Here is a 26,054-nt window from a genome sequence, read left to right on the forward strand (position 1 = left end):
ATTTTTTTTCTTCTTTCTTTTTTTCAGCCATTGCTATAGGTGCCTGATGCCTGGTGGCAAAAAGACTATAGGGCTTAAAGGAAATGCTGCATCCCCCACCCTCTTCACACCATGGACACTTAACACCTGAGAAAATCTAACACTTTACAGACTGTATTTCATACCACCTCACACCTCTCTTATTTTCCTGTGATACTCTTATCTCCGTCAGACAGAGTCCTCTCCCAGCCATTCACTTTGTTTTAAAGAGTAATTTTATTATAACTTTTCCATTTTATGGGTTGTTTTCTCTTTCTTTGCGACATAATTTATTTTCTTTCTCTATTGTGGTTTGTGTTATTTCTTATTATTTACTGTTAAACTCGAAGTGTCGTGCAATGTTTCTTTTTTTTTATATATGGGGTGCAACTTATATTACTATTTTAGGCTTGCAGAACTTTACTCTGACGGATGCACAGAGTTGTAGCTGTAAATAAATCCAGTGTAATATAGGTCTGACAGCGTAAACGTTTTGAAACCCGTTGAGATCTTATGCCAACTACAAACGGAAGTTACGTCAGCGAAGAAAAAAACTTTTTATTATTATTTATTTTACTTTAATTATGCAGAAGCTCGGCGTCGATGAAATGACGTAATTACAACAAATACGTTTGTTTGTTTTTATTTTTGTGTGTGTTGTGGTTACATTTATGTATTTGCGTGACTGTCGAATCTATTGTGACCTGCCTGCTAAGGTAGGCTAGCTTCACACAGCAGCAACTGCAGGAGCTTCGCTGGGCAGTGGACACATGTCCGTGAACCGAATAACATAACAGTGGCGCCGAGAGAGGAGGCATAATCAACATGTCTCGTCATAGAAATGTTCGAGGTTACAACTACGATGAAGGTAGATGGCAAAAACGGTTCTCATTTAAATGCCGCGGCAAGGCGTCTAAGAGCTAAACCAGTTAGCTGTTTACAGCTAAGCTAAAGTTTACAGTTACTCAGTAGCTGTAGCGGCTAATGCTAGCTCGTTTAACTGGCAAGATCCCACTGTTGTCGTGTCACTTGGCACCTAGCGTATGGTAAATTGTCCCATAACGACAGTAATTACTAATACCCACGCAAACCCAACATTTTGGATTAATGTTATAGTAAAAAAAATTTGATGTGAGGTGTGTGTAACTGCTAAATTTACTAATGTTTACTCAGGTTATTGCTAGCTACTTGCCTAGCTTGCTAACTATCCAGTGTTTTGTTTGTGCCAATAACACCAGATTCCTTACTTGCTCTTCTTTACATTCAAATCTCCCAATGTTGTAAATTTGCGGAATATATCTGTAAATAAAGCTTAGAGTTAAGCGATTAGAGGAAAATCTCCAGGTTTCTAGTGTGCAGTGGCATTCATAAAGTTGCTGACAAAGCAAAGTCACAGCTGGCATAAAGGGACTTTACTGCAATTGTGTATACGACTGTTTTTGTGAGGCACAACAAAATGAGCAAAGGTATCCATCTAAGTGTTGTTTTTTTCTTCTTTTTTTCAGACTTTGAAGATGATGACATGTATGGACAGTCTGTGGAGGATGACTACTGTTGCATTTCACCAGCAACAGGTTGGTTACCATTGATGCATAGTGAAGATGGAGCAGACTAATTTGAATCTGTCTGAAGTTAAGCATACACTGCATTTTCAAATAAATAACTTTTTTTCATTACACTCATTGATAACAATAGTTGCTTGCCTTTCCAGTTTAAGTTTGAAAATATGCAACATTAAGTAGACATCATATATGATAACGTATAATCTACTATTAAAATTAAATGGTTTTGGCTTATCTAGCAAATCAGTTCATCTACTCGCGTCAAGAAAGACATGCACCAAGGGAAGAGCCTTTAGAGGAGGAAGAATTTGAAGATGAGGCTGTCCCTGTGTCCCCTACTGTCAACCAGAATCTCAACCCTCTTGATCAAGGTAGTATTTTTGAGCACACAACTGCGTCTCAGAATATAAACATTTCTCAACTTGTTTTTTGTGTTTTTACAATTAAAGGTTCCATGCACCAGTTCATTTTGTCCTTTAAACTTTTGATGTCTTTTTTAAAATTTGTGCTTTTTGTATGGATCACAAATCTATTGTGTGTGTCCAACATTTGCTGTACTCTTTAGCCAAGCTGTATTCCTGTCTGGACCACATGCGGACTGTGCTGGGAGATGCAGTGCCGGACTCAGTCCTGACCCAGGCAGCCATAAAATGTGGATTTGACCCACAGAGGGCACTGGACGCAGTACTGTCTGAAGACACTAAAACTGCTCCAGTTACCAGAAGTACAGCTGAAGAGACTGGTACAGTAGAGCGAGCTAACCAGGACAAAGCGCCGCAACCACAAAGAACCAAACAAGAGGCTGTGGCTGACAAAGGTACACCTTGAGTGGGTCAAAATAAAATTGTTTTACTGATTAAAAACTGTTACCCCTGAGTGATTCAGTGTAGTAACACACCGGGAGGACGTTAATTTGTGGCATTTAAAGGGTTGTATAACAGATTTGGGTTTTCTGTGGAGTTTCATAGCTATGAAAAAATTTTTCTGTATAGGTGGGTGTTCCAAGATAAGTATTTCCCATTTCCTCCTCAAACGCAGTCAACATAGGTCACTGCTGCTAGTACTTCTATATAAATATGTGTCATTATTGGGTGTATGGAAGCCTAACAGCCAGTAGTGTTCTTTGTTGATTTCACACAAATTTGTATAGTGATACAAATGTTTAACAAAGTGCCTTCTTTCTGTCTTTTTTTTACTATATGATTGATTTGACTTCTGCTCTGTGGTCCCCCTCACCCCTCCTCTTCGACAACTGCACTTGGCTTTTGTAAGGTAAGGAGCCTGCTTGTCTTCTTCTCACACAGACATGACGTCCAAGGCACATGAAGCCAACACACATGGGCACAAACATGCACATCCACATATACCCGAACTAAAAGCACCCAGCTTATGTGACCTCTTATCTCAACCAAATGCCGGCAGCTGTGAAAAGCAGGATTTTAGCCTTAAAAACATTAGCCCAGGTGTTAGCAGTGGTGGTAGTCTGGCACAGCTCATCTCTGAGCACGAGCAAAAGAATAAGGGGTCAGTAGTAGCTGACACAAGGCAGGGCTTGGACGTTTCCTCATTCAACAAAGGACTAAACGCAACAACAACAGCATCCATTATGTCTAGTCAGAGTAGTATTTCACTGGGAGCTTTGGCATCTTTAAAGACGTTATCAGCATCACCGGCCTCTCCTCCCTCCATCCTTTCAGTTTCACTCAGTAGTCTATCGCTAAACAACCCCAAGACAGCAGCTGCAGGCTCTTCTATGGCTGCTCCTCCTGGATTTGGGAGTCTCAGCTCTGTTGTGCAGAAAAATCAGCAGTCTGTTGGGGTTGGAGGCAAAGCCATGCTGGGTGGTTCAAAGGGTAGCCCAACATTGGCCGATTTAATCCAGGAGCACTCAAATCGAAGCCCAGCTTTCAGTAACTCTCTCCTTACTCCTCAAAGCAGCATACCATCTGCAATGTTTCAGGGAATGGCTGCACCAGCACAAACACTATCCCTGTGCGAACTTGCTTCCCAGCACCAAAACAGAAAGAGTTCCCCTCAATCACAAAGCACTGAAAGACTAGCGAATGCTCTCTCCTCATCAAAAATAACTAGCATCACTCCCCCATGTCTGGCTGGCACTGTCTCATTGTCCCAGCTTGCCTCGCAGCATTACAGCAACAGTTTCTCAACTTCCCCCAAGCCTTTCAGCTCTGAATCTCCAGAAAATGCACTGAAGCAACCACCTGGTCTCTCTGAGCAGCTCTCTTTGTCACATATGGCGTCTGAACACAAAAGCAAAACCTCAACCACCTCAAATGGGTCACAGTGCTCCCTCACGTCGCTCTTTTCACCAGCAAAACCAGAGAAGACTGGCATGTCAGAAGAGAGTGCTAAAGAGGGTGGTGCCAAGTGTGAACTCGACCACAGACCATACCACCAAATCTTCAGACAACCTAAACCAGGTCACACTATTGATCTGACTTCACTGATGGCCCAGTCACATGGAGAAGGTCTCCATCAGCTTGAAAGTGACCTCCCATCACCCATGTCTCCAGCTGCTTTTGCATTGGGGTTGGATGTTTCCGTTTTTGCAAAACCATCAGTGTTTGCGATTACGCTGTCTGTTCAGACTAGCAGAAGACAAAAGAGGATGAAAAATGTACTGAAGGGAAAAATAAAAGGTCAGAGGAGAGGAAGTTATTACAAGGCCTTCCTCTCTCAGTCGCAGGAGAAATCCAAACAGCAGCTTCCCACACTTTTGCCGATTGTACCTTTCCGCTTCGACACCCCTTCGCCTGATGACATCGTCCGTGCTAATCAGCGGAAAGCTTTCACCAGGTAGCCACAAGGAAAGCGCTTAATTCAGTTGCATCTACCTTGGTGCTAACTTGACTTGCTTTGAATGAGAACCCCACTTCTATCTGGGCCCTTTTGCTCTTATCACTGAACTAAACCCAGAGATGCAGCACTCAGGGTTGCACTCATTTAAGGGGAGTAAAAGAACTTTTGGGTCCAACAAAATGACATGCTGACTCTGATCACTGGTTAAAAAAATAATAGAAAGAAGATTATTCAAGCATTTATGTATTTTTTTTTTTTTAAGTGAACACATACAGAACAAAGAGAAATGAATTCACTCTGGCAGCTTAACAATAATCTTAGCTAACCCAAACAAACCTTCAAAGAACAATTTAAGTATTTTAGGAACTTTTAGAAAGATCTTTGTTTCTTATTGCTGTAGTTAGCTTTCTCTCCTTCATTTTAAATGTAGTCTTATTTTTGTATGCTTCGAAGGCCAATGGCTTTTTAATTTTTTTATGATCACAGCAAAGAGAAAGTTCATGTATACTCTAGATGTGACTTTTTTCTGAGCTGCATGAACCCTCAAAAGACAAAAGAGGTTGACTTTGTTTGCAGGTGTGCTGCAGCTATTGGAATATGGATCAGTTAACCATTGTACTGGTTTACTGCTGCCTGTGTTTGAGATCATGGGTTTGACTTTTTGGTTTAGAGGACACCTGGAGATTTTCCCATGAGGGAAGAGGAACACATACGCATATGCGTACAGACACACAAAGACAAGCAAAATCTTTTAACTGTTAAATATTGAAAAACAGGTTTTTTTTTGCATGAAAGCACTATATACTTTTACTGAATTAGTCAAAGTGAATGCGTTCATACTGTAGTAAAAGATTTTAATTTCGTTTTGTATACATGGGTTTAATTTACACTGGGTGTCTTCGCACACTGCCAAAGGTTAATTTGTCTGTTTCGAAATAAAGATGATTGACTTTATGTGCTCTGAGTGAACCTCTGTCTAGTCTTCTTCAGTTTTTGCGAATGTGCGTGTGTCAAACACGTTTTTTGGCTTGTTGTAAGGAACTAATCCTACCTAATGAATTTTAAAGTGCTCTATTTTAATGTATAATTGTATAGTAAACTGCCAGTATAGGACAATAAACAGTTGGTCATAGTGGTATCTTTACCAGTTAACAGAGCATTTGCCTGTTTTTAAAGAGACATTTTTATAAAGAAAACATTGTTTATCTGCAGTAAAGCTTCCATTTTTAAACGGTTATGCTAAAGTGTCTTGAGGCATTTCTGGTTTTGACACTCTTGTTTTTTACTCATTCATTGTTGTTTTAAGTGGGAATTCATGTTGGTAGAAGAGGAGTAAACGTCATGCAGGTGCAGAGAGTAAACTGGACCCCCGGGGTGTCTTCCAGAAAGGAGAGCCTGAGGGAGATGATAAATGATAAAGGACAGTTAGTGTTAACAATAGCAAGATAAACATTAGAGGTTAAACAGGTTTTTCAGTGTACAAAGCTTGCAGTCCTTGGAAAATGGTGTTTGGAAATAATTAGATGCCCTGGACGTGTTGTGGTCTGTTTTGTGTGAAAATGTGCAGGTCCAGAGTGTTTTTATAATGTTTTTTTTTTTTCAGGGAATCAAGAGATGAACAAATTGTTATTAGCAAGTGGTTTTGTCCAGCAGCTATTTGTCCTTTTTTCTCAAGGGGAGCCGCTGTGTGGGTTTGTGCAGGAAGCTGCACTCTTGGAGAAAATGTCAAGCCAAGCACATGTCGACTCTGCACAGCAGCCGATAGACTGCTGTGCCTCTTATACACCACCTACGTAGGAAAATCTGATCAAGCCTCTCAACTTTCACAGCTTTCACAAAGGCTGTGACAGATCAAATCCTCTTTGTGTCTTTACAGGCTCTGCATTTCTTGCAAGGCATACATGTTGCACAAACTATGGTTTTGAAGTGGTGCCAACTCTGGAAAATACTATTGTTCTAACAAGTGGTCAAAAATAAGCAGATGCACTTGGACTTACATGCGTCAGTATTATGTCTTTTTTGTGGTGTGTGTTCTGTTAAAGGGCAAAATGGAAAATTTTGCATTCAGAACATTTGACCTCGGTGCTGTGGTTGAATGCAAGACAAATCCTAAATGTCTTTTTAAAAAAAACCAAAAAAAAAACCATGCAGCTGGCATGCACAGTAGTTCCTCAAATTTGTTAACAGCTACACTTTCCCAGGAGTTAACATGCTAGTCCTACTACTTCCTAATACCAATCGTGCAAATATATATACTGTACTAAGTAAACATGTTACACATTTAAACGACCACATATTACTTATAAATAAAGAAATCTTTGTTAGGAATATTTGACTTACAAATCAAGGAATCTCTCTGTTCAGTATTTACTATGCAATCATTGTCACAAAATGTGATTTTGAATATGAAATTGTTTGGGTGAGTGGTTCTCATACTTTGCCTGAAAGCTGTTTAGCGGTTTCCAGTAGCTGAAAATCTTTGGAGGCACTCACTAGCTCTTTTTCTGTCCCAAATATCAGCTACTAATATGAGCTGAGACAGTAACTATAACTCTATTTTAAAGTTTTGTCAGGGTCCAGGCTGTGGTAAGATTTTATAATTAGATTTTATTTGTGTCAGGTGGAGGCCTGTGTGTATGCAGGCACGTACAACGAACAACCTAATTGCTTGTGGTCCTGTGTGTGTGTGTGTGTTTTTTTTTTTTTTGTTTGTTTGTTTTTTTTCCCCCCCCTCGCCAAGCAGTGGAGTTGCTGTCCAGGTAACAGAGTACTCTTCGATGCATAGGCCCATATCACCAAGCCTTAGGCTACATCATTTTCTGATGTGCACATCCCAGAATTGTAACAGTAGACTTGACACAGACCTCAATAACTGTGATAGATCTGTGTGGTAATAATGTATGTTGCAAACCTAGTAAGTGGATTAGTAAGATTATAGCTCTGTAAAACACGATATAATAGGCTGTAATTATATCTCACTTCCTTATTTTGCTAATTTATAATTCTGCCAGTGTAAACAGTGTAAACATATAGTTTTTTTAAATTATACATGCGTAGACTCTGGTGCGTCTTTAGTCTTTCTATCTTCCTGCATTTCAGTAAATGTATCTTGATCACGATTTGATTTTTTTCAAGTCTGGCATTGACAGCTCAGTTTGACTCATGATGGCAGAGCAATGCAGACATACTAACTAGGGCTGTGCCATGTGGTATTGTTTTGTAATACAAGTATAATAGTAATTTATTTTTAAATTTAATGCCAGGTGTTTATGTTTCTTATTGCATCCAACCAGGGGACAAACTCGGGTATTTCTTAGAGCCACATGTGAGCTTTCGATTGAATATTTGAAAAGGAGCTGCTTCAACAACCCTCTAACAAAGAAGAGGGTTGTTGAGAAAGAAAGAAAACTGAAAGAAAACTATTCCAGCTAAAGGTGGAAGCAACAAATAAATGTGTTTCACCACTTGAGGCAGAAACAACCTGTCAAGTACAAGAAAGTTCTACAAAGGAAGAGATGCTAGCAGGGATGATTGTCCCAAATGTCAGCAAATGACCCCACCAAAAACTGCCTGAACACTTGCTAATTATGCTCCATACGACAGTAAGAGCAAACGGTGGATGGAAATTACTGATGTGGTTACACAGTGGAAAAGCAGGGCTTTAGGCAACTGGTTTAAAAGCGCAAACTGGGATACAACATCCCATGTAGAAAATATGGTTGAATTTGTTTGTGTAACAGTGCTGTGCAGCTCTTGCAGTGTGAGTTATTGTTAAAGTGTTAAGTGGTTATTTTCTACTTAAATGGTCCAGGGAAAAACCTGATAGGCTAGTTTTCTGCTTACAGTTGACTTATGCTGTGCCACTACAATTCTGTAATATCGTGATATAATTTTGAGACTATAACGTCCGCCCCTAATACTAACATGTCAGTATAAATCCAACAGCGTTGCCCGCTATGGCCAGGCTTCAGTGCAATACATGGGATTGGACAGACTGTAGTATGCCTGGGCGACCTGCCTGGACATATCATTTGCCCAGACATATATTGGTAACATTCCCAAGCAACGCACCCAAGAAATCCATGCTATGTGTTGGGGGAAAAACTGGATAAAATGCCTTTCAGTGAAACAAACAGCAGTAGGGAAGTTTTTAGTCCCATCTAACTGCAGTTACCGTCAAACTACATGACCAAGTGCTTCTTTTCAAATTTTGATCTCATTTAGTTATTGCAGTTATTGTTTGCAGATGGGGAGTGTCATATAATAAATCCTTAACCCACTAATCGCCTTGCTTTAGCAGAATGCTACTTTTTATGCCAAAGTCTGCTTAGCTGCATGCTTGTTTTCCATTCAGACATGCTCTAAATTTGCAAAAATTGGGATAAAATGTGGAAAATTTATGTCTAGAAGAAGGTGTGTATTAATAATATAGCTGTTAGGCTCTTTCTATGGCAGAAAAGATTACAGTCGCCCCTGCTGTTGTTGTTGTTGGGGTTTTTTTTCATGTTGGCAAACAGTTCAGCCTTAAGTTGTGTGCAAACCCTTGCATATTATTCAGAGCATACACTTCTGTTTAACTGCTCATTAATACAAATATCTAATCAGCCAAACACATGTCATCAACTCAATGCATTTAGGTATGTAAACATGGTTAAGACAATGTGCTGAATTTCAAACTGAGCATGAGCAACTTGAAATAATCTCAGACTGGTTTCTTGAACATCAGTTTTATTTTAGCTCTAGTGGCCTCCGCAGTCAACAGATCTCACTCCAGTAGAGCACCTTTGGGATGTGGTGGATCGGGACATTCTCATCAAGGATGTTAGGATGTGGATTCAACAAATCTGCTGCAACTGTGTCACGCAAGCACCTCAATATGGACCAACATCTCTGAGGAATGTTTCCAGCACCATGTTGAATCTATGCCATTGAGAATTAAGTCAGTTCTGAAGAAAAAAGTGGGTCCAAACCAGGGTTAGCAAGGTGTACCTTGTAATAAAGTGTTGTTAAAACCATATTTAAGCAGCTTGTTATAAATGGTAAATTCAGATTTCTAGGCTCTCCCAATCACTATCAACTTTTGCTAAACTAAGACTTCTGTAGTTTTATTCTTAAAGCATTACATGTAGTGTATGACCCTTTGACCTTTTTTTTGGTGGTGGGAGGGTTGTTAAGTTGTGGTTTTGGGATAACTTAACAAATGTGCATGAAAAAAGAGTCACAGTTTCTTAAAGTAGTTAAGATTTGAAATGTTTCTCCAACTAATTTTATATGAAACACTGTAGCAGAAAAATAAGTCATCCAGTGGCAATTACTCTATAATGTAAAAGTGCAGAAAAAGGTCCTGTATGCATGAGCAACATACAGATGACAGAGATCTTAATGTGTGAATATAATTATGACTCAAAATGTAGGTTTGAACAGGAATAAGGTAAAAGCTCATGTACAGTAACCCTTGAGAATGTGAGTACTTGAGTCCAGCCACAGTACAGTGTGTCATTTCAAAACCTCACTATCGTTACTATCATTACCCTGCTTGATGCATGGTGCTGTTAAAGTTGGCATAGAGACTTGTTTATTTTTCCATGCGGGTCTTTTGGCGTTCTTTCTGCAGAAGGGGCAGATGTGCAGTCATGTCTGTCATTAAAGTTCACTTCTAGATTCCTCAAACAAGAAAGCACTGAACAATAATGTCACTTAAAATAGATTGACATAGTTATTTATTTCTCTTTTTTTTTAGACAACAGTGTAAACCACAGTGTACATTAAAGTTGTAGGTTGTCGTGCTGTAGGTCAGAGACAGTCTCTTTATAGACCTGTTTTGAACTATAAAAACACATTAGGTGAGAATTTCAAGTAGCTTCTGTGACTAAAGGTTAACTGCTGAGTAGGTGGAAGTCACAGAAGCAGATATATATATATATTTTATGAAATCTTCAATTGTGGTACTGACACTGTGGGTCTGTATGACTCATCGTGAAAGGGGTCAGATCCTACTCATAGCTTTTGCCTCCACCAGCAGTCTCTTTTTCATTCATGTTTCCATCTATTTTTCAAACATGAATGAAGTTTGACTCCCAGATTGTCTCATTGAGAATAGATCCACAAGTTTAGGGTAGAAGATGGACTAAATTTAAACCGAAGAACCCCATGGATTTTTATTCCAGCCTTTATGGTTGAAATCGTGTAATTAACAATAGATTTAAACTGGTTTACATATATTCTTAATTACTAATTTCCCTTTTTTCGTTTTTTGTAACAATACAAATTAGAGATGAAACTGGCGCACATTCAGAAATGTTAGGTGACTCACTTCAAATATTCCCCTATTCCTCCCCACTCCCACCCCTGTCTCTCTTTAGATATTTTGATATAAAGTCGACACACCTTATATGTCTCGTAGGCTGTAGCGGCCTCAAGTGGTTGGTGTAGTCTTTGCCCCACCCCTCACCTTTTCTTTTGTCCGCACTGCGTTTCTGTGTTTGGACAGACAAGGGAGGGTTGATTTGCATATCCTGGGTGCACTCCCTTTATTCTGTCATGAATAAGATGACTCACTTACTCATTCAGTCACACTAAGGGTCCCCTATAATAGAGAAATCCTGGATAGAAGGATACCATGTGTTTACTTACCAGTCCAAACAAGGTAAAAGATCCTGCTCTGCGCCTTGGAGCTATATTGCGCCGAATCATTTTTCTCATGTTACCATCCTGTTTGGAAAAGTGTTGCAGTGTTTTGACAAAGCAACATGCACAGTTAATAAGGGGGTTGACATTTGCTTAAGAACTTGAAGGAGTACAGCAGAATGTTTGGTTTTTCTTTTTTCTTTTTGAAAAAACATTAAAAAAAAAAAAAAAAAGCAAAGAACCTGTCACATACTTTAGAGCATGATGTATTTTTTTAATCACAGTGTGTATTGGTAGATTCATTAGAGTTTCCCAGTTGTCGTATCATTCTTACTTGCTCTAACGAGGCAGTGTTAGCCTTGTTTCCAAAAACAGTTGTGACTCTTATGTGAAACATGAATAAGAATGAAATCAGTTGACCATAATTTGAACTACTGTCAAATTATATTAATCGATTGATTGAATGAAAACTGATCCTGGTCCAGAATCTGTATATACCATTTACAGCTGTGCAGCTAATCCAAATGCACAAACCCACCCCGTCTCTCTACCATCATGGTTGCTGGCCTGTTTTTTTTATATACAGACAGACTGTCAGTGGCTGTCTGTCAAGGACCCTGTCTCGGGGCCTGAAGCTCAGTATTGGTATTTGTAGATTTTACATTGTCCTCAGTACTTGGTATTCTGCATATAGACAGCAATAACATTGGGTAGGTGTACAATTTATAAAGCACTCCTGCACTACAATGCCACGCCCTTTATTGCTTAAAGATCAGAGCTATGAGGTTTACGGCCTTGCATATAGAGATTCCACTATATTTTTGATTTTATACACCAAAGAAAATGATATATAGTTTTATTTTGCACTGCTATCTCAACTATTTTGCTAACATTCATATTTTAAAAGGCAATAACATTTCCCAATTTGACCCTTAATGTTTTATCTTTGTACTAATTTCAATTAATATGTAGGTTTTTGGGTGATTTGCAATTGACTGGATTTTAGAGAGGGCTCCAACTCCTTTAGATACAGAATTGTAAGTGATTTTCAAGTTTTCAAGTGGCCTGATGTCCTGTTGACACAGGTGGTAGAAACCTCTGTGTCACTGAACAAGGACCAGAAAAGCCCCCAGCTGCACGAAGAACCAAAATTCCCCAGAGAGTACTTTTTCCATCTCATGTTGCTGCTTACTGCAGGACAGGTGAAACTGAAACAGTAGATTTCATATGACGGTGGTGTTTTTAAAATTGCTGTAATTTAATCGCAGCGGTGGTACTTTTTTGAACCTTTTTCTTTTGTCGATTAGATTTACCTGTCATTTCTTAAGTGTAGTTTTTCAGTTTTTATCTCAGTTGTTGCAAGCTCTGCTTTGGTTGTCCCCTTTTTCCACATTTAAGTAGATATGGATAAGTGTGTGGGAATCAACAGTATGCAAATGCCATTAACTTAAAAAGCCTCACTAGAGTGTGGTGAGCTGACTTGTGTTGCAATGTTTCTGAGTGAAAGGGACTTTTTCTCTAATGCAGAGCAAGTCATTCAGAGAGTGTTTGGTTAGAGAAAGTCCATTAATATTCTGTTGAATCGCACCTCTTTCCTCTCATTTTCCCTCAGGGTATTTTTTATGATGAACAAAAGGTATAAACATGCAAGGATTGACAGAGTTGTAGTGTTTTCATAAAATTCATGCTAAACAAAAGCTAGAAGATGAAGGTATATCCACTGTTTTATCACTCCAACACATTATAGAAATGCTGAAGGAATGCAGTGGGGGGTTGTGTGGGAGTTTATCCTATTTTGATACAACAAGGAAAGGAACATAAAATAAAGACTAATAGAAGTGGCAGTTTATTAGATCTTAGGCCCTTTTCACCTTGTAGCAGTTCAGGCTTTCTGTTGTGCATATATGGACATATTTTTTTTAATCAGTCGTGTGTGCGTGTGTGATAATGGATGCATTCACTTTCAGTGCTGCACTTGCTGAGGTGACACCTTTTCAAAAGATTCATTCTGCGAAATGCTGTGTCACACTGATCTATTTACGTGGAGACGGGAGGCAACGGCCACTTCTGAAATTAACCCTTTCTGAACCAGGATGTCACTGCCGCGCACAGACGCACAGTGTGTGCAGTAGGCTTGGCTGTGCAGCCCAGTCTAAATGAATCAGAAACGGGTTGATATGACTGGGACCGGTGGCCATTTGGGACTGGGATGACAAAGCAGTGACCTCAACAAGTCTCACTGCTGCATAATATGAACTAGCAATCAGATAGATATGAGGCTCAAAGTGCAACTTATTGCAATCTGCACTCTTACTGCTCTGAAGAATATGCCAACGTGCAACCATAACTAGTAAAATAGTCATTACCTGAATCTGTTGGACATCACTGATGTGTGCATGGTTGTTTTAGAGTGTTGTAAAACATTATCTTCAAGCAACTTAAAGGAGTCCAGACGCTTTTCTTTGCAATCTCCTTTGACTACGATGACCTGGATGACTGAGAACCTTCACAGACAAAACATTATCTACTTAATAACACAATAAATATTGACATTATTTCTCTGGACTGGTTAGACACATTGTGAATCTGAGGTTTGAAGCTGCTCCACTCACTTACTCTGATAATTGTTGAAAGATTGAATCTTAATGTCTTTTAGTTTAGCTAATATTTCTATATTAACCTTGATCTTAGTGCATGCCCAGAAAAGTCTAGATGTAAGCGACCACAGTGGAAAAAAAACAAACGGAAAAACTTTTTCTCCTTGGAGAAAGTGTGAGTCATGGAGGCCTTTGTTTGCCTTTTTGTGTCTCTTATTTTTCTCAGCTAAAAGCAGAGATGCTTCTCACAATAAACTGGACTCTGAAGTTTTACCAAAAGTGGCCCGCATGACCGTCTCTGGAAAGAAGCAGACTATGGGTTTTGATGTTCCAAGGTAACTTAACCCTTCCCCTGTTGTCATTTTCAGATTGTTCTCTTAAAACAGTAAAAAAAAAAAAAGTTATTTGACTGTGATTTAAGCCTTTAGCAAAATTGTGGTTTAATTTAAAGCAAAAGCTAAAGACTGATCTGTTTGGTTAGAAGGAGATTAGAGCTTGCGAGACATAATTTTCAGTTGTTGCAAAGAAGCGTATTCACACTTCAATTTCTCTTCTCAGTACAGGGGAGAACGGTGTTGTCGTCACAGCTACAGAAGCTGCCTCCAAACGCCCTGAGACTCCATCTAAAGGGTCCAATGGGGACGAGCCCGTGACCGGTCCCACCCTGAGCCGTTCATCTGGGAAGGCACGGCAGGCCATCAATATCAAAGCTGAGCTGGAGAAGAGACAAGGGGGCAAGCCTCTGTTAAATTTGGTAGTTATAGGTAGGCTGAATATACTAATATTAATGCTCCACCTTTATGAACTATTTTGTGCACCACTCAGTTAAATAGTACTTTAACATTTAACGCTTTGGGGTATTTTGAATGCATGCAAATCCAAGTTATACGTTAAAAGAAGAGAAAGATCAGCAGTCACAGTGCTTCGAAATTTGGGAGTATACCCAAAAGTATGCTGAGTGGGAGTTCCTTTTTTTTTGTTTTTTTAAATCGGGCACTTCTTGCAGAGTTGGTTTTTCCCCTCATATTCTAGAACCTGTGTTCAGTGCCTTGATATTTCGATTTACAGTTGGGCAGTTAATCATATTGAAGATCTCTTCTTGCTGCCCTTGTTTGGTTGGCTGTGCCTATGTCACCGTTGAATGTAGTAAATGAGTCGAGCTTCAGACCAGCTCAGTTGCTCAATCATTATTTCTCATTCTCAGTTACAGCAGAAAAAGTGACTTGGTAGTTTCAGAAGTGCAGATGATTCTAGTTTCCCACAGCCTATGAAACCTTTCGTTTTACCACGATACCCCCCCCCCCCCCCAGAACCTTCAATCCTTCTTCCCATTTCTTTCTACCCCCCTTGCCACTTGTGCAATTCTACTTATTTCCTTCTCCAATCTGTGGCTTCCCTTTGCTGTTTTATCATTTTCAGTCCTCCCACCTGTCTTATCATTCTTTGCACATTCTTCCTCTTTTCCTTATCTGTCTATCCCTCCCTCCATTCCTCGTCAGAGTCCTTTAACACTCCCCGCCCTTAGAGCCTATTTTCTTTTTGAATGACTTTCTCCCTCAACTCGGCGCTATGATTACAGTGCTAGTCCTCTCTCTACAGGTCACGTGGATGCGGGTAAGAGCACACTGATGGGCCACCTGCTATATCTGCTCGGCAATGTCAACAAACGCACCATGCATAAGTACGAGCAGGAGTCGAAAAAGGCAGGAAAAGCCTCCTTCGCCTATGCTTGGGTTCTGGATGAAACGGGCGAGGAGAGAGACAGGTATATATTGACTATGAAAGTGCGCACAAAGTGAAAGATGCGTGCACAGTTATTACATAATAATCAGCAAATTTATATTTGCAGAGAAAATGTGCATTTATTGTTTTTAAGGACATATTTTTATTACATAACATTATATTTATTACTCCAAAAAATGTTTGCCTATATATGCATTCCAAGTTGAGGGTAAAATCAGATTTATTAGCTCACAGGTAACTACTGTTATGCTAAAAGATGTGAGATTCAACTTGGAATCTTTTTTTGCTCAAGCTTCTTTAGATTAGAAAAGCCTTGTTGAGTTATCGATGCAGTCGGTCAGTTTTGCTCTGGATGGATGAAAAGGGTTAATTTGTTACAAGAAAGCTGTTTTTCCTACGTGACATGGAATTTTTATTTCGTACAAAAGGCATTTATCATGGAAAAAAAAAATAGTGTTAAAAAATCTGTCCCTGCTTGCACTCTGTTGTTATTATCAGAGTGAAACGGAAGCGAAATACTGCAGAAACAGAAAGTGACATGGGTGGGAATCCATATTCAACTTATCACTAAGTTCTGAAGCAGATGCGTAATACTTACGAGCCTCGCCCACCAGACGTGCAGTTACACAGGAAATGACCAGGACTTTAAATCTGGATTCCCTTATAAGGCCTTCCAGACACTTTAGCACGCTATTAACATCTAGAATTTTCTCATATTCAAGTGTATCAAATGGTTAAAAAATGAATTGTTGGCTTTTCCCCCCTTTTTGTGCTTCAGAGGTGTTACAATGGATGTGGGCATGACAAAGTTTGAGACAAACTCTAAAGTGGTGACACTGATGGATGCACCAGGACACAAAGACTTCATCCCCAACATGATCACAGGAGCTGCACAGGTATAACATGAAAAGCTCTTCACACAGCCTGATCAGTGCATGTAAATCAAGGCTGTGAGTGAGATGTTGCTAGATGTTGGTGGGCTGCGCATTTACAGTTTACGAATGATCGAAATGGACGTGCCTGATGAAATTTAAGTGCTGCAAAAATACAAAATCAGACCTCATAAGAAGAGGTTACAGATGAATATGAATGAGTGTAAGTAACGAAGTTAGAAAGCTACATCTATGTACAGGTTAGTAATCAGAAACTGAAAAGTGGCTTGAATGCATCTATAATTTATGAGATGAATAATAAATATAATGTAATAATAATGAAGGGGATACAGTTTGAAAAATACCTATTTCAGTAACCTATGTGCTCAGTAACCTATTTCTGAAAAATAGATTGCTGTTTATCGAATCTTCTGCTGTACTCTACTCAATCCATTGGTTAGCTGCAAATATGACTCAACCATTTAAACAATTCTAACCGATCCTAAAACATTTTTCTGACTTTGAAAACTTCTCGATTAAAATGGCCGCTTTCCCTCCTTCCGCACCCTGACATCTTGAAATAACTTCGGTGGTTTTGGGTGTTGGTATCGCAAGGTGTTTTTGCAGGCATGGGTGTGCTTGTCTGTGTCTGCTTTGGGGAGCTCGTGTAATTTCTCTTTTACCATATGACTGTCCTCACATTTACCTCTTCATGTAGTGACTAAGGAGTTTCTGCTGTAAGCAAATCAAGGTGACAGTGTGTCATGTACTTAGGAGGATATTTTCAATGTATTTTCTCCAGTAGAACATGAATTTCTAAGTCAAAATGAATAGAAAGCCACCTGCTTATACTTGTATATAGTATAAAAGTATAAAATATTTTGTCATGAAACACTTGGGGCATTCATTATGACCAATGTCAGTAATAGGGTTTCCCCCGTCAGTCAGCTGATTTAATTATTTTTATTTAATGTGCTTTAGCTATAAATTTGGCTTTCAGGGCATGCTCTCTTTGCAATTTCTTTCTTGTCTCTTCAACTTTTGACTGTTTTTCTTTTTGCATAAGATACTGTGCCATTTTTACTTAGTTTACTAAAGTTTAGAGGAGAGCATCCAGTTGCTGTGACGCATGTATTCAGTGCAGTATCTTAACGCTGGCCTACACTCGACATGAATTGTCCAAACTGTAATGTAGAACATGGCTTCATTTAATGTTAAAACAAAGAAATGGTGACACAGGAGGAGGCACGGCTAGAAGATGAGCCAGCAGGCAAAAATCTAAATTTTCACACAGTGTAAGTAACTCAGCACTCACCTATCCCAGTGGTGACATTAAAAGGTTTACACAACATGCATTCATGCAGTTCTCTAAAGTGATTTTCTCAGGAAGTGCATATAAACATCAAGGGTTAAGTCTGTGCACTTTTGCTACTGAATCTTTGATACATCCCTTGATATACATGCTCAAAACTGATTACAGGAAAAAAAATGTGGTGAACAAAAACAAGATTTTGGCTTTAGATTGTGATGCGTGGAGTGGGTGGAAAGCTGATGTAATTGCAGTTTTTCACAGGTTAAATGTGTTTTCCAACACTGAGAAATTTCCTGGGCCTATGTTTTGATGCTGTAAAAACTCAAAAAATGCTGAAAGAAAAAATAACAACAGAAAGTAAAAAACGGAAAATTTCATTCTTTCACTAACTTGGAAAATATTCATTGCGTGACGATAAAATTTTACATGCGATAGTCAAATATTCTAAAAATAATTGTACTAAACCCCCCATCAGTGCTCTGTTCTGTATTGGCTCCCTGCTACTCACTTTCCATGTGTGTTTTTTGTGTATGTGGAAGGGCAGGGAGGGATCAGAGAAGAGCCATGACTCCAAATATAAATTACTACAAGCAACAACAAAAAGAGCCCCTAAGACTTGAGGGTAGTTTATGCACAATATATAAGCAGGACCTGTTCTGAAAGCATCAGTGCTGCTCATGTTAAAATCTGATAGCATTGCAAATGCTTTCTAAATGTGGAAACATTAGCAGTGGTTTATAAAGTTACAAACAGAATATGTTTTGGAAAATTTACAGTGTGTGGTTTTTATTTTTAAGTCTGCCTCTGCAGAAACGTATGCATGCCAATCTCAACACCCCTTCGCCTTACTCTCTCTCTCCAGGCTGATGTGGCGGTGCTCGTGGTGGATGCCAGCAGAGGAGAGTTTGAGGCGGGCTTCGAGGCTGGTGGTCAGACCAGAGAGCATGCCTTGCTGGTGCGTTCGCTGGGTGTCACTCAGCTGGCTGTAGCTGTCAACAAGATGGACCAGGTCAGACCTTCTGCACTAAAACGAAGCACTGTGGAGGCATTTTTAAGACCAACTGTTTTTTACAGCTGAACAATATGAGTGGCAGTCTGTTTGTTTTAAACAAATAAGCACACAGTCCTGCAGGTATGTTTAAAAATTAACGTTGAAAAGAATCTTCAGCTTGTCCACCGTTGGGTGAATCCAGCAAATCCTGCTAAGGTATCTTTTTTCTTTGTTGCAAAAGGTGTGCCCAGAATCTCCCTTTTCTGTTCAAGAACAACATTGTGGAGAAGTTCAGATTATAGGAAACGATAAGGGAAAGAGCAGGCCTGTTGTGTATAGATGGACAAATCAAAGAGTCGATTGGTCAGAATAACTGCAGAAGCACGGTCATCATTGCTGTAGTTACCAGGAAACTCGAAGTTAGTGTCATGACTATAATTATTCTGCAGTTTTGAAGATCATTGTGAAAGTTGACACTGCACATTTCAGTGCAACTAAAAAATCTAATCTATCAAGAAAAGGCCTGGTAACAGGCCTCGTAGATTGAAATATGGTGGTGTGATGTTCAGTAAGCATTACATGCAAATATATTTAAAGAAATGTAATATCTGGCATCTGAAGGAATTTTAGAAAAGTGGGTTGATATTTTAGCCTGTCACTGTTGTACTAGTACTGCCCAGCTTCAGCTTCAGGTGGTATATCTACCCTGTGAGACTGCGGGTGTATTTGGTTGACACCATATGCAGGACTACATAGACAGCACTGCAGTCTAAAAGAAGTTAAATTTTTATATATATCCACACCTTCTGAATGTTGAAGACCTTAACAGGAGAGAATAAGGCCTTAAGAAACTGTGTGTATGTGTGTGAGATTGTGTTTTTGTTTTTGTTTCCTATAATCACTGGCATGTTGGTGACACATTTCCATATCAAAGCAGTGCTGAAGGGGAAACTCTGTTTCTTTGTGTTTTTCCTTTTTCCTGTATGTTCGTTTACACATCAGGTAAACTGGCAACAGGAGCGCTTCCAAGAAATCATCTCGAAACTTGGCCATTTTCTCAAGCAGGCAGGATTCAAGGTGAGCTGGCACGAAGTCTGAGGACATAGCTCTGCATCTGTATAATATTTTGGCTGTGAGTAAATATTTGCTCTCTCTCTTTGATTCCGTGTTTATCTGCTTTTCCAGGAGTCTGATGTTTTCTACATCCCCACCAGCGGCCTGTCAGGAGAAAACCTTGCCACCAGGAGCTCAGTGTCACAGCTCACCTCTTGGTACTCTGGGCCGAGCCTGCTGGAGCAGATTGGTAATACACTGTGGCACGTCTCGAGCTGCCGAAAGCGCTTATTACCTTTTGACTCAAGCTACATTTTCACTCTCTACTTTTCTAAATGTGTGATCTGACGTGATGAGTCACGAGTTTTGTTTCCTAAGAAGGTTGACTGCACTACCTATGCCCAGCTATAGTTATAGAGCAGGATTAAATATTTCAAAAGCTTTATATAAATTGGAACATAAGTCAGTAGACTAAACTCTTGATGTAGCTGTCTTTATGTAAATCTAAATATATTGCCGTTTCTCTTAAATCTGTTAAATTCTGGAGTGCCTGTGTGTTTGCAGCACTTATATTTTTGTCAAAAGAAGTTCACCCCTTTGCAGTTCTGCTCTCACTGTTCTTGAAGGTATGCAGAAAGAAGAATTAGTCATATGTAGATCATCAAGTTTGACAGCTTGAAATTCATCTTGCTGTTAACTAATGCAAGGAAAACCCTATAATCACATTAAGAGCTGCAGGTATTTACTGTAAGTTGTTTATTTCCATATGCCTCAGTCACACAGGTCTATAGAGTGGTCCTGTGAGCCACAGGGAACAATCTGTTTTACCCAACCAGTTGGCCAATAGTTGCTAGAAGTTGCTAGGTGCCTTACTAAAACCCCCTTCTAATTGCTTTGAATGCTTTGATTGCTAAGAGATTGCCACGCTTGCCCATAATTTGCATGGAAGACGCAGACTCAAGTACTCCCACCTACACCGACTGTGGAGACTGTTTGTCTTTGAATTAAAAGCTGTGCCTTCCTGCTGCACTAACTTTTACTTTGACTGTGAATCTTTTCTGTTCCTGGTTTTCATCACTTTTTTAACTTATATATCACTTGGTGTTTGGTTTGCGAATGGTTGCAGGCAAGTTGACATCTTCCATGCAAACTATAGGCAAGAGTGGCAATCTGCCAGCAGCCGGAGATAAAAGGTTTATAGTGTAGTGGTGGTTCATTAAACTTACAAGTGAAAGATCTCTGGTTCAGTCCCGGGAAGGTCAGCTGGTGTGAGCTGAAAGTTTCTTTTTTCTTTAAACAATAAAATTGACTAAATATTTGATTACATTTATTATATTTAATTATTGAATGACTCAAACTTCCTTTCTTTGGGTTGGCATGAGTGTTAAAACACCAGATGGAAAACCTAAGACGCTTCGCAGCATCGAATTAGGTTTAATGATTTTAGCACTGAATGTGGATAATCTAACCAGCTTTACACGATGCAGCTGCAGCAGTGTGTTTTTGTGCAACCTTTTTTCTTGAAATGAAAGCTACAGAATCCATGCATTCTGACTGTAAGCTTGCTGCAATAGACGTGACTTACTTGAAAATGATTCACGTAACACCGCCTGACATGTGAAGTTTAGCTTCCATAGAACTGACATCTATTTCAAAACATTCAACATCCAGTCTCAGTCTGCTTACAGAGAACATGATTCACCGCCAATGGTCACTGGACAGCTCATGTTATTTACCAGCATTTTACCGCTACTTATTGTTTACTTCCTCTTTGTTTTTTTCCCCTCTGAAGATGCTTTCAAGGCCCCTCAGAGGTCTGTAGACAAACCTTTCAGATTGTGCGTCTCCGATGTCTTTAAAGGTAACGTTAAATATGGAAATGGGCCCTTGATGTCTATTTTCTTAATGTCTGTTTTCATTTCTCCAATTTGTGTTTGATTGCTGAGATTTTGCTGACGTTGGATTTTCTCTTCCCAGACCAGGGTTCAGGCTTCTGTGTTACAGGAAAGATCGAGGCTGGTTATATTCAAACTGGAGACAAAATACTGGCAATGCCTCCAAATGAAACCTGCACTGTCAAAGGTATGCACTCATGTGCTTTTTTTCCTCCCCTCCCGGTCTTTGTTAAATGAAATGTCATCAGGGTGGGCTGAAAAATAAAAACCTTATATGGCTCGGTTTTTAGTATCTGTACTAAAAACTATCAAATGAGACCTCAATTATTTTTTATCTCAAAGTCTGTTAGTCATGGTTTGACATTAATACAACAAAGCATCACTCAACACCCACTGCACAGGTGGAAAGTTTATTTTTGGCAGCCATATAGTGAATTTCTGTAAACCTGAAGGGAAACAGATTGATAGCATCTCACAAAAACAATAGTTTGATATTAATAAGAAGTAGAAAAACACGCGTACATTATGCAAAATCACAAAGAAAACAAATGTAAGCCTGATGTCTGCTTACATGTGGACCTTTTTTGTGTGCATCTGCTGGTGTGGATGAGTGGTAAACACTGCCACCTTAAGGCAAGTTGGGGAACAACACTGTGCTCTTTGCACTGCAGGAATTACTCTACACGATGAGGCTCTGGACTGGGCTGCAGCAGGAGACCACGTCAGCCTGACACTCACTGGCATGGACATCATTAAGATCAAGTAAAGAATTAATTGCTAAGGATGTGTTAATATAAAACTGAATGAGTATTTTTAAATATTTCTTAACAACGGAAATTTATAATTTATATTTTGCAGTACATATAAGTATTGAGGTCTGGTTTACAGTGTTTTGATTAAATACAGACTTCGTTTATTTTGCTTGTAGGGTGTTTTTTTAAATTTTTTATTGTACTTTATTTTTCAAACATATTTTCTGGCTGCTTCCTTCCAGTATGGGCTGTGTGTTCTGTGATCCCAAAGAACCTATTCGAGTTTGCACTCGATTCAGAGCTCGAGTCCTCATTTTCAATATCGAGATCCCCATCACACAAGGCTTTCCAGTAAGTGCCAACAAAGCTCTGCTTTTACACACCTAAACAATTCTGCCAAGATTTTAGTGATGACAATTGCATAATTATGTTATGTGAAACGACTCTTTGCACAGTGCTTTAACTTTAGAAATGTGTGCACGCTTGGTGTAGGTACTGTTGCACTACCAGACAGTCAGCGAACCGGCCACCATAAGGAAGTTAATTAGTGTTCTACACAAGAGCAGCGGCGAGGTCCTGAAGAAGAAACCAAAGTGAGTTTGGAAAAGGATTTATCATCATTTTCTATCCAATTATGCACGCCAGCATTTTTGTTTCTGTTTATTGTGTTGTTAGGAGTGTTTTTTATTATTTGCTTTGTTTATGGTAGCGCTGAAGCTTTTCTCTGAACTTGGAAACAATGAATAGCCTTCAAAATAAAATGTTCAAGGTACTGCCTTCCAGCGCCTTAATGTCAATGTGTGGGAAGTGTGGTTAGTTAAGTAGGACATTTCTTTTTCCTAAACAAAACTTTACACGAACAGTAGTTTGGATATTTACTGTAGATGCACATACACTGCTCAAAAAAAAAAAGATCATCACAACATAACACGAAGCATCATTTTTAGCTGCTTTGGCGTAAATGAAAGTGAGAAGTGTTCAACTGGAGCGGAAACGACAAAACTGCCCCCAGAAAGGAGGTTTTGCAGGTGGTGGCCATAGATCATTGCTCTTGCCTGACCCCTCATGACTGATTTTTTTTTTCTTTTAGTTGTGCCTCATGCTAGCTCGCCCAGGTTGGCACAGTCTCAATAGTGTGGAGGAGATGCTAGGCAACGGGCAGTTTTACAAAGAAGGCTGGACAGGCCGTTGAAAGGCCTTAACCCAGCAGAAAGTCTGGTATGAGGGGGAACAGGAGGAGGAGCGCTGCCAGAGTCCTAAAAAAACTCATGTGCAGTTTTTTTTTATCACAGACTCCATGAAGGTGGCATGGAGGGCATCCTGTAGTGGGACCTATGCTCATAGCTCTGTTGCCTCTCCAGTGCACCTGTTGTCATTTTCATTTATGCCAGAGCAGATGGAATTGATGCAAAATGGTTTATGCTTCCTAACATCTGGACGTTGAGTTTTCAGTGCGAGAAACATTTCACCAATCATCCAAGTGACTTCTTTTGTCTCAGCTGACAGCAGGATTCCCCAACTTTATTAAGTCGACTTGTACCACAAGCCATCACATATAAATCAGTATTTAAGGTTTGATTCTCATCATCCACTGGAGCACAAACTGGGTGTTATCAGGATGCTACTACACAGAGCGAACACAATCCCCAGAGACACTGTGCAAAGCGAAGCAGACGAACATCATATCAAAAAGCCCAGAGTAAATGTGGTTATCCCAGCTGGACATTTGACAAAACTGGGAAAGGCTTTCAAAGCCCACCACAAGGATCAGGCTCCCAGCTGCAAACTGAGGAATATAGTGTACGCTGTTAACTGCCAGGAGGATTGCTGTGTGTATATATATATCAGGGAAAACAAGTCCTAAGCAGACCTACAGGCCAGTGGACATTGTTTCAATGATGAGCATGTACACATCCTGGACAGGGGCGAACGCTGGTTTGAGCGGGGAGTCAAAGAGGCCATTTACGTGAAAAGGAGCCATCTCTGAATCGAGGAGGCGGCCTAAGGGTACATATTTCACCATCTTACAATGCTGTGATCGCAGCCATTCCCCAACTCTCTGTGATTAATACCGGTGGCTATTGGTCAGTGGTCATGACAATTTGCATATTAATGATCATGAAACTGACCTCATGGCCCATTGTTAGTCATTATTAGTCAGTAGTTCTACTTTCAGTCATTATGCAAATATGCTGTTTATGATGTTGGGAAACCTGAAGTCAGCCGAGACTGAAGAAGTCAGTCAGATGAGTGACAAAACATTTCTCCACTGAAAATGCCACCACAAGATGGCATCATATTAACCCCTTTTTCGCCATAAAGTCAACTTCTTGTTAGAATATTCAAATTCATGTCATGCTGCTTCTTGCGTGTCTCTTCTGTTGAGGTGTTTGAGTAAGGGCATGAATGCCATCGTGGAGATCCAGACCCAGAGGCCCGTGTCATTAGAGCTGTACAAAGACTATAAGGAGCTGGGCCGCTTCATGCTGCGATATGTTGGCTCCACCATCGCCGCGGGGGTTGTCACTGAGGTAATGAGTTGGATCCTGTGGCAAAATAGTCCCACTTCCCCCGTTTAATAAATTACTCTTACGCCATTTAATTTTTCTTTCCTGCAGATCAAAGAATGAAGACCATTTCCGCCGACACAGAGCCAGCTAGCCTGACCTTGCTCTGGAGACTGCATGCAGCCAGAGACAAAATGCAATTCAGAGAGATCAAAGAAACGCCGCTCATGGAGTCAGAGCGTCTTATTCATCCATCCATTTATCCAATCAGTGTAGCAGCTACTCCACCTGTCTGCCCTGAACATCACTAACTGCACAGATACCAAGTGTGTGGCAAGATGTCACAAAATAAACTCCCAATGCATCCGCCAGCTCTCACATCTCAACTCTGTGTTGCTGAGCGTCCTCCTCAGTCATACAGGCGCACTACCCAGCTCCTGCTCACTCCACCTTTATCTGTCAGTAAAGCCTGTTGCTCTTAAATTGATTCCACTTGATTAAACCAATGTTTTCTTTAGACTCTGAAAGACCGATCCTACCCTGCAGAGCATCTCACAGTGATGGGTTTAACTATGTTCTTTTTGAAGGAGCTGTAATAAATCGGATAACACTGACTTTTATTTAAGGAGTGAAAGAACAAGTCCATGTTTTTCCCCTCTCTGCTTCTATGCATGAGGGGTCAGCACTGGGTTTACACTGCCCCGTTTTCCTTGATGAGGCTTTTCTAATCAAAACTAAAATTAACTATTGTAACTAATGTTACGTTATGTGGGACTCTAAAGGGCAAAATAGTATCTTTTTTTTTAAAACTAGAACTTTTTTTTTTTTTATTTTAATTTCAATAACCGAAGGGATGAAGTTTAATGCATTCAAATGTTTACTCTAACCAGGGTGGAGTAGTTTAAGAACAAAAAAGTGAAAATTATCATTTCTACTTGGAGAAGGCATTTCTCATTTATGGTGAAACAATAATAGAGTTATTACTGATTTTCTTCTGCAAATCAGCAGAAAGATGTTGTTTGAAGACCTGGTTTGATTTCCCTCTTTATTTCTTTTTCTTTTTTTAAACAAAGGCTCATCTGAGTGCAGTTTGGGGTTCAAAGAGTTGTATCATTTCTGTGCAAAAAAAGAAAGAAGAAAAAATGAACATGACATCAGCAACTTGTGGTTTGAGTTTTGATTTCTGCATCTGAGAAAATCCTTTCATCTAGTGACTCTTCGTTATTATAATCCCATAAGCCAAGAAAAACAAACCTTTCTGGAAGGGCCATCTTCAGTAAAAGTGTTGCATGTGAAGTTGAACAA

General features: G+C 39.7%; 1 protein-coding gene across 1 annotated transcript; it reads left to right on the plus strand.

Annotated features, from left to right (window-relative positions):
* The first annotated feature begins 543 nt into the window (after positions 1–543).
* Positions 544–25,910, plus strand: hbs1l (HBS1-like translational GTPase). Its single transcript, XM_082504371.1, has 18 exons — positions 544–886; positions 1,524–1,592; positions 1,820–1,951; positions 2,146–2,397; positions 13,851–13,959; positions 14,183–14,388; positions 15,224–15,389; positions 16,146–16,263; positions 18,414–18,560; positions 19,545–19,619; positions 19,728–19,845; positions 21,388–21,456; positions 21,573–21,677; positions 22,162–22,252; positions 22,485–22,593; positions 22,735–22,835; positions 24,629–24,773; positions 24,861–25,910. The coding sequence occupies exons 1-18, from the start codon at positions 844–846 to the stop codon at positions 24,870–24,872; spliced, it is 2,067 nt and encodes a 688-aa protein (XP_082360497.1). The 5' UTR covers positions 544–843; the 3' UTR covers positions 24,873–25,910.
* Positions 25,911–26,054: the final 144 nt, after the last annotated feature.

The sequence above is a fragment of the Aulonocara stuartgranti genome, assembly GCF_965226115.1.
Source record: "Aulonocara stuartgranti genome assembly, chromosome: 15".
NCBI classification, from domain to species: Eukaryota; Metazoa; Chordata; class Actinopteri; order Cichliformes; family Cichlidae; genus Aulonocara; species Aulonocara stuartgranti.

Excerpts from the sequence above, each read along its gene's own strand:
- hbs1l (XM_082504371.1), top strand. The coding sequence starts at position 844 with ATGTCTCGTCATAGAAATGTTCGAGGTTACAACTACGATGAAG. Across the intron at positions 14,389-15,223 it reads GTTAAATTTGGTAGTTATAG|GTCACGTGGATGCGGGTAAG; the intron begins GTAGGCTGAATA and ends CTCTCTCTACAG. Across the intron at positions 16,264-18,413 it reads TGATCACAGGAGCTGCACAG|GCTGATGTGGCGGTGCTCGT; the intron begins GTATAACATGAA and ends CTCTCTCTCCAG.